The sequence below is a fragment of the Sebastes umbrosus genome, chromosome 6 (genome assembly GCF_015220745.1).
Source record: "Sebastes umbrosus isolate fSebUmb1 chromosome 6, fSebUmb1.pri, whole genome shotgun sequence".
NCBI classification, from domain to species: Eukaryota; Metazoa; Chordata; class Actinopteri; order Perciformes; family Sebastidae; genus Sebastes; species Sebastes umbrosus.
Genome location: NC_051274.1, coordinates 21,146,240 through 21,155,135, shown reverse-complemented (window position 1 = coordinate 21,155,135; position 8,896 = coordinate 21,146,240). Strand labels below are relative to the sequence as shown.

Sequence of the window (8,896 nt, the reverse complement as noted above, 5' to 3'; positions counted from 1 at the left end):
TGGAATGATGTCAGAAAGAGCAGATATGTGTCACGGAGAAGAGGATCGGTAGAAGAGCAAGTGAGGAGAAGAAGATAGTCAGCAGGAAATGTAGTTAGAAGTGTGCAGAAAATGAAAATGAAGGGGAGGGATGGGAACAATAGAGGTGGAAAGGGTAGCAGATAAAGGTCACAGTGACAGAGTGATGAGTCATCCAGTAGAGCACAGCAGCATCTCTCTCTCTCTCTGTTTCACACCATCACCCTCTCCACCATCTGTTTGTTTTGACAGCAAAAACTGAGATGATTGGCAGCAGATCACCCCTCCCAACAGCTAGAATAACATCTAATGTGTCTAAACATCTGGGTCTGAATATGCTACAGATAAGTGTTTTGAATGTTTTTGTTTGCTTGCAGGTGTTTGAGTGTGTATGTCTGAGACTGTATTGTTTTATGTGTTTGCATATAATACATATGCCTGGATAGGGATACCCACTTTGTCTCCTGAGCTTGTGGCTGGAAACTGGAACTGATCAGCCAATCAGCATCCAGAAATAATCAGATTTTTTCATGGGAAGCACTAGCAACTAGCATCATCACCCTTAGCAACCATCCTTCCCAGCAGCTGCCAATGGTGTGGCTCAGCGACCGAACATGGAAATATCACACAACTGAAAATCACAAAGAAAAATGCACTGTAGGTGGCAGGTGTAAAGGATGAAAACAAAGTTTTCTCTTATTTTATGTCATGTTTTGTATGTTAGGAAAATTTGTAATCATTAGTGTGCTCATTTAAAGAAGGTCTTATGAGGTTGATGGATTTTTAAAATGCTTTTAAAAGATGCTAAATGCTAAATTGTTAACATGGCTACAGGCGCTCAGGTAGACATAACTCCTCTACACTTTTAGAAAATAGTTGTTTGATGATAAATTAATGCTCTGGATATCATATAGACCACCTTTAAGGGTCTTTAATCAATTCAAGTCCGACCAGCTTTACTATATATAACCAGAAAATAGTCTCAGAGGGCTTTACAACCTCAGCAACATCCGACCCCCTCTACCATTACACCCTTTCTTTGTTTGGATAAGGAAAAACAAAACATTGCATGTACCTTTAAAGCATCTATAATCAATATTTTAATAAGAAAAATCAATGTGAAAACAATGTGTTAATGAGAAAGGGGTCGCTCGTAGGTGTGAACCTACAGAGAATGATGAATAGGCAGCTCCCCTCGGCTTTATAAAGCTGTCCAATTTTACTGTTTTGCTCTCAAAGCCTTGTTTTCGACACAGTCAGCAAATAGCTGGTGGAGCATTTAGCAGCTAAAGAGACAGATATTTTCTTAAGCAACTGATAGAGACCAAAAACAGAGCTGATTATTACCAGGTGGACACAAACACAAATCCAAATTAATGATAATGTTGCTCCTTGCTGGATAAATAAGCAACAGTTTGTCATGTCAACTTAAAGGTGATGATGGTATAGTATAGTATATACAGTATATATACAGTATGTGTGTGTGTGTGCATACAATCTGATGTTGGCTCATGAATGGGTGGTCTTGGCATTGTCTTAACTCCACTTAGACCTGCTGTTCAAATGGAGTCCCTGCATGGTGAGACCCAATCTGCCTGATCCTCTGCCAGAGACACACACACACGCACACACACACCTCAAAACACACAGTGACACACAAAATGACACCCTGCCAACGCCCGCCCTTCTCAGAAGCCATGTACACACAAACACTGCTGATCCCTTAAATGCACCTGTAGAGGGATGGATCTGCTCTATATGGCCGTCCTCTTCATCTTACCGACAACCCTCCCTTGTTGCTATGGAGATTTCCCGGTGTAGCACCATGGCTGGTGGTGAGCTTTGATGACGTCACAGGTATTTTTGTGATCTCAAAGGCTTTCACTAACACGTTTGGTAATAAAACCACAGAGAGAGAAAGAAAATGACGGCAAAGAGACAGAAAGAGAAATAGTTTAAAGGGCCTAATAATTGTGCTGTGCTGATAAAGTATTTAGTCTGGCCCTATCACCACATTTCCAATATTTCCTTAAAGAAAGGCTGTTTGATACTCGTGGACACACAAGAGCCTGGAGGGATGGCAGAGTTATTAGCGAGCTGGTGGGCTTGCTGGAGCAATAAAGCACACTAGCTCATACACAGGGTGACAGTGTGATGGCTGTAAACCTCTGTTAGAATGATAATATTTACCTCGTGCGGCACAGAGATGATATGAAGTTTTCCACTGGACTCGTACACAGTTCAGTTCTCTTTAAGGTTCAGCCGTTGCAGTTCAAATGTGAGGCAATAATGTTCTCTTAAAAATTGTGATTCACCTATAAATCCCTGGTGATGTTGCAGGTCTTAAATCTGTCAGACAGAATTGTGTCTTATTTTTTTATGTTATCCTCCTATTGCATTGATGTTTACAAACAGATGCAGTATACGCTCATAAAGGATTGGCCCGGGGGTTGCCTTGTTCTGTCTGTTCAGCACAACTACAGCGAAGACTTCTGTTGTATATGAGTCTGTTTTTCTGTAAACCAGCCGTCTAAAGGGCTGCCAGCCAAATGCTTGTTGTTTGCTACTAAAAGACTGTCACTGTGTTGGGCTCTGCAAGGGAAACACTTATTAAACAGCAATTTCCTGTGTGTCAACAACATATTTATGGATGCTAATGCTCCGATTAACTTAGGAAATCAGAGCAACAACACCATATCAAAGTGGATTAACTGTAGCATCCACACCGAGATGGATGGTTATGTTGTTTCAAATGTCTCTAGTCATGACATATTTGAAACTTACTGTACACAGTACACACTTATTAGGTAATAAAGTCTGTAATTTGACCTAGATATTCTCCCAGACATACAGGAGTACCATTCTCTCAGTAATAGAGTGAAAACAGACTGCGGTTCCTCTCAAATAAAGACAGCACAACTCATAATCTCTTTATATGGGTCATGTTTAAGACAGCACAGAATAACACGGAACAAATACTGGCATACGCAGCCTTTCCCCTGACATTATTCTGCCCCATCCCAAAAAAAACACCAGTGCACTCTGGGATAAGAGAGAGCCATTCACAGGCACATGTATACTGTACGTGTTTGTGTACGTGCGTGCCTCTGTATTGTTCTCCGTATGCAGGTCAGGGGAATAACTGCAACCAGCTACACGTACGTAGGTGTGTGTTTCACATATCGGCAATACAGAGCACACAGAGCTAACAGAAGGCATATGGCTAACAGTCTTTGATATGTATCACAGTTTCATATCAGCAAATCACAGTTGGCCTCAGTTGTTTTTGCCACTTTTGACTTGAAGCAAAAGCTGTTTGTCAGTTATTGTCCGTGATGAATATCGTTACCCAGAAATAGGACGAGAGAATATAGAAATCGGTGTAAAGTCCAGGAGTGAGATGTGATTTGCAAAAATTTCTGGCTGTTTTCCTGAATCTGTCCTTTTGAATTTGATACAGAAAGCAGTATGGAGAGATGTCAGAGTCCATAACACAGTTGCAGCTGAATTCTGTCGCTGCCTGAATCACTTTTGATCCTGTGATGGTTCCACTCGCAGTGTGTTAAACTCCAGAAGAGAAAACTGCAGCTACAAAACTGTATTAGGAATATGTTACACGTCTGGCTTTTTTTGTCATTCTTACAATTGCATTTTGGATTGAGTGGTGTTCCACTGTAAGGGGAGAACTGGTAGGCACCATAGTCCAGGTTTGAGGACACCAGTCAGGAGGAGGAGGAGGGTAAGGGAAGAACAACTGATCCAGTGGGAGTTCTGTCTCAACTCTTAACTTTGGCCAATCTGGCCCAACAGGAAGACCAGAGTCATTGCGCTCCTAAAGAGAAAAAAAGGGTCACTTCAGGTTAATGGGTAATCTATACAGCTCTAAAATGAGAAAAGCTTTCTGAGTAATTATCAGTAGTTGAAGTTCACCAATGTCATATTTACTCTCCTTATCAAATGGAGTCTGTTTACCTAAGTGGGAGGCGGTATAATTGGGGTCGTCAGGGGTTCCAGGAGGTCTGTGCAGAAAAATGGAATGACTTTCACCTGAGAGAGAAAAGGGAGGAGGAGGAGGAGGAGGAGGAGGAGCAGGAGGAGAAAAAGCAACATTGTTAGAACCACACAGCATAGCTAGGACCATCACACAGCTCGGTGGTCGTATTAACAACGCAAGGCTGCTCCTCTTCTCCCTGCTGTCTCATTACCACTCATGCAAAACTCAAACTGTAAACACTGTTGGTGGAAGAGAGGAGAGGAGAGGAGAGGAGAGGAGAGGACAGGAGAGGAGAGGAGAGGAAAGGAGAGGAGAGGAGAGGAGAGGAGGGGAGGGGAGGGGAGAGGAGAGGACAGGAGAGGAGAGGAGAGGAGAGAAGAAGGCAACTTTTGGATAAAAGTCTCTCTTACCACATTTCCCATGTGCACCTAACTGCTCACTTACTGCAAGTTACTCTGTTTGAGAGCATCAACTACATATCTATCGTAAATTTACAGAATATATGTAAGGTCATTATAGTCTGTGACAGAAACGAATGTCAGACTCAGCTGAGCTGCAGAGATGCGAGCTAGCAGAAGTGGGAGGATTAAAAAAAATCGAAAAGATGAGCGTGCACAGTAAAGCACTTTATTTTGTCTGTGTTTTTGTCTCTAACAATCCACCCTGGTCGTGCCCATGAGAATAGCTTCCAGACTGACCAATCCAGTTAGATGATAAACAAGTAGCTGCCGTCTCCTCCATAATATATTGTGTTTACTGATCAATAGACCAGTGGTTCTCCTCACTGGAGACTTTATGTGACCTGATGAAACAAGAAAGGCAATTTAACTGATGACCAATACGGCGGCGTTTCACTGAAGATATACCAAGTCAAGGTCAGGGGTCAAAACGGAAAGAAATAATCAATGAAGAGGTCATTCATTCTGTGGGACCTCCCACTTTGCCTTTAGGCTGAATCAGCTAATGAGACTGCCCTAATAATCACTCAACCATGACTGGAGAAGTATACATAGTATTAGTTTACTACCCCACACACGTGTGCTCACAAGCACACACACTAAAGAACATGAACATTCAGAGCATGGCTGCTTGATAGATTACCTAAACCCTGCCTTTTTAAAAAAATCTATTTCCCTCTCACCCTTGTCTCTATTTGAGTTAGAATAATCACAGTCAGGGGGACAGTGAACGTAAATCTAGACAGAAATCTGCAGGGATAGGAGAGCAGCAGTTTCAAATACAAGAATGTGGCTCAGGAAAATAAGGCAAGGTAGAGGCTTATACTGTAGACAAAATAATATTCAATGGGCCTTACAATCCAAATCAACATAGAGTCTACAATATAAAGTAATTTTATAAGAATGCAAGTTCTGTTTTTAGTGAATAAAACACATGAAGAAACTGGATAGGAAAACTCCAACAGTACAGGATTGTATTTAACAATACTGGTGTCAAACCAGCAGCTCTCTATTTGCTCTTGCTGCCTGGTATCTTGTGGTTATTTCACCTCTGTGTCTCTCTGATATTAAGAAGACAGAGGTAAGCAGGTGAGCCACCTGTTCTGTTAGCAGGAGATGGTGACCACCAGGGGGCATCACTGAAACAAGCTGGGTGGGCAACATGCTGTTCGTGCCCTTATTCATTCATCTCATAGACAAAGTCAGCTGAAGGTGAAAGGCAACCTGGGCACACTGCAGGAGCATCACCCACATTCCATAAAATAGGAAAACTCACACACTCAGGCTGATGGAGGTCTAAACTGTACATACCTACAAATTGTGAGACATCACTGTATTGTTAGGCATTCATACAAGCTATGACAAAAAAACTCTCACTTACATTATGTTGTGATATTAACTATAAAACTAATGTAAGAGTTTTAAGAAACTGTTTTGATCTTTTCACCTGTGAGTGGTGATGTCATTTCATTAAGGTGCCTTTATCTAGATCAGGGCTGCCCAAAGTGGGGCCCGCCAAAGTTGGCCCGCCATCAGGTTTGATTTGGCTCGCCAGATGTTAGCAAATTATTTTTTCTTATTAAAAGACCCAACCGACTTTACTGTCTTTTGAAGGCCGTACCAGGCTCGGGTTTATGGTTAGAAGATATTGGCATCATATGAAACTAGAAAACCTCCATTAAAAAGGACTCCATTAGTACCAATCATGTTATGCTAGCTTGTCAGGAAGGAGGCTAACACTCTAAAGTTGGGTTACATTTTGGCGAGGAAAAACTGTTGTGGCCATTTGTCAAGGTGTCCCTTGACCTCTGACCTCAAGATATGGGTACCCACAAGTCTCCCCCTTTACAGACATGCCCACTTTATAATAATCCTATGCAGGTTTGGGAAAAACATGCAGTTTTTTGAATGCAGTATACATGTGTTATTTTTGCCTATTTTAAAAATGGTGTATTTTAATATTTCTGCATACTGGGGTCCCTAAACATTCTTGGAAATGCATAAATTGCATAAATGAGCCCAATTGTTTTCAGCAGGTGGGTTTTAAGGGGCTATCTATGTAAAACATATTCAATTAAGGGAAGTACCATTTTGCATCTTAACAATACAATACAATACAATACAATAGGTGTTTAATTGTGGCCCGTGGCCCTCCATTGAGTTCCAGTTTTGGCCCTCCAAGGGAAAAGTTTGGGCACCCTTGATCTAGATTGAACTGACCTGCCTGAGTTGACATGCATATAAAATATAATCAGTAAAACACACTGGCTTCATGGCTAAAGGTGAAGGGATAGTTCATCATAACAGTGCTCAGAACTCACCAGTTTCATCAGTGGGAGAACAGCAGCCTCTGCTGAGCGCCCGCAGTAGCGCACTCAGGACACAATGAGCTCCCAGTCCATTCATAATTCCTCACGCTTTGCTTCTCCATCCACATCTCCCGCCTCGTCACCTCTCTGAGTTGTGCCTGGTTCATTTTGGGGGGAGTGTTCATGTTGGAAATTTGTAAACAGACCTTCTTCTTACTCCAATTTGTTTTGTGTGTCAGTGTTAAAGCCACTGAGTGAGCTTAGTGGCGCTGGGCATGTTTCTTTTACGCGCTAGTATTTTACGCACGATGACAGAGCAGTCTTATTGGAGACTGGAGACGAAGCTATTTAGATGACAATCTTCAATATAGCTCCCGAAGCCATCTGGGAGGTTACTGTGGAAACAAGGGGGTGCCATGGCAACGGTGACTGGGGGGTTACCGAGGAAACGACCGTCGCCATGGCGACTGCATCACAGCGGGGCTATATTTGAGGCATCCAAAGAGAAGCACGCTTCCATCTTTGATGCCTGTGTGTGTGTGTGTGTGTGTGTGTGTGCGTGAACGAGTGCTGTGTTTTCTTTCACGTGTGTCTGGCACCGATAACCAGACACCAGACAGTTGTTTTATATGGTGCCGTTTACGCATTATAAACAGCTGGGGCAGTTCATTTCAAGGAATTACAGGGGATTATTTTTTAAAGACAGTATAGCATTTGGACTAGACTTTGACGCACAATAAAGGCATATCACAGAACGGTCTAATTGGGATAATATATGCAGAACTGTGTTTTTCAGACGCACACACACACATATTGTAATGATTCTGAATATTATACATAGGCTATGACTGGACGGATCACGACTCATAACGCATGTTAATATGAGTGCTCTTCATACATTTGCATCTTTCACAGTTATAAAGCTTCTATGTTGTGATAAAATATTAGGTTATTGCACAATGCACAACAGGTCGGTTCCCTATAACTCAGAGAATAAAAAGGCCTAAAATACTTTATTAAGGAGCACCCTTTTGTCTCCAAAGCGCGAAAGGAAAACAAATGAATTCAGGTCATCCGGAATGAAATATCTCCAGATTCTTTGAACGGAGCACAAAGTCTCTGAACACACAGGATTTGCTCTTTCTTTCTTTCTTTCTTTCTTTCTTTCCCTCCCTTCCTTTCTTTCTTTCTTCATCTGCTGCTTCCTACACACACTGATGGTGCGCAGCGACAGAAGACAGCTGTGTGTGTTTACACCCTCCATGTGTCCATCAGGGCCATCAGTGGCTCTATAATAATAATTTGGCTACACGTCGGTGAACATCTTTTTGTTTATATTCACACAATTGTGTGTTGAGTTGTTCGGCTCGGCCGTGGTGGGGAAGTTATTGTGCGGCTGTTTGTTGATCCCGTGCTCCTCCTCGATCACCATGTACTCGCTCTTGCTGAGCGAGGAGGAAGAGGAGCGCGTCTTCCTCAGCTGCTCCTCTTCCTCAGCATCCGCCAGAGGTTGACAGCTGCCCACGTGGAGATACTGTGCCTGCTCCTCGCCCTCTGTCTCTCTGTGGTAGAAGTAGTTGAAGTTGGACACGATGACTGGCACGGGCAAAGCAATGGTGAGCACACCTGCGATGGCGCACAGAGAGCCCACGATCTTCCCTCCGATCGTCACCGGATGCATGTCTCCGTAGCCCACGGTGGTCATGGTGACAACAGCCCACCAGAAAGCGTCCGGGATGCTGTTGAAACCAGAATCCGGATCGTCTGCTTCAGCAAAATACACAGCACTGGAGAAGAGGATGACACCGATGAACAAGAAGAAGATGAGCAACCCCAGCTCTCGCATGCTGGCTTTAAGAGTCTGTCCTAAAATCTGGAGTCCCTTGGAGTGACGCGAGAGTTTGAAGATGCGAAACACCCTGACCAGACGAATTACGCGCAGGATGGCTAAAGACATGGCCTGCTGTCCGTTCCCCTGTCTCTCTGCCAGCTCTGTGCCTAAAGTGATGAAATAAGGAATGATGGCCACGATGTCTATAATGTTCATGATGTTTTTGGAGAACACGGCTTTGCTCGGACACGCGAAAAAGCGCACCAGGAGCTCGAAGGAGAACCAG

General features: G+C 43.1%; 1 protein-coding gene across 1 annotated transcript in view; it reads right to left on the bottom strand.

Moving 5' to 3' along the window:
* Window positions 1-2,944: 2,944 nt before the first annotated feature.
* Window positions 2,945-8,896, bottom strand: part of LOC119490282 (potassium voltage-gated channel subfamily A member 3) — a 13,300-nt gene continuing 7,348 nt past the window's right edge. The window contains exons 2-4 of the mRNA XM_037773572.1: window positions 6,792-8,896; window positions 3,991-4,065; window positions 2,945-3,850 (exon numbers count right to left, since the gene is read on the bottom strand). The exon at window positions 6,792-8,896 is cut by the window's right edge and continues 924 nt beyond it. Of these exons, the coding sequence (XP_037629500.1) occupies window positions 8,086-8,896 (811 nt within the window). The 3' untranslated portion in view covers window positions 2,945-3,850; window positions 3,991-4,065; window positions 6,792-8,085. The remainder of the gene's footprint in view (window positions 3,851-3,990; window positions 4,066-6,791) is intronic.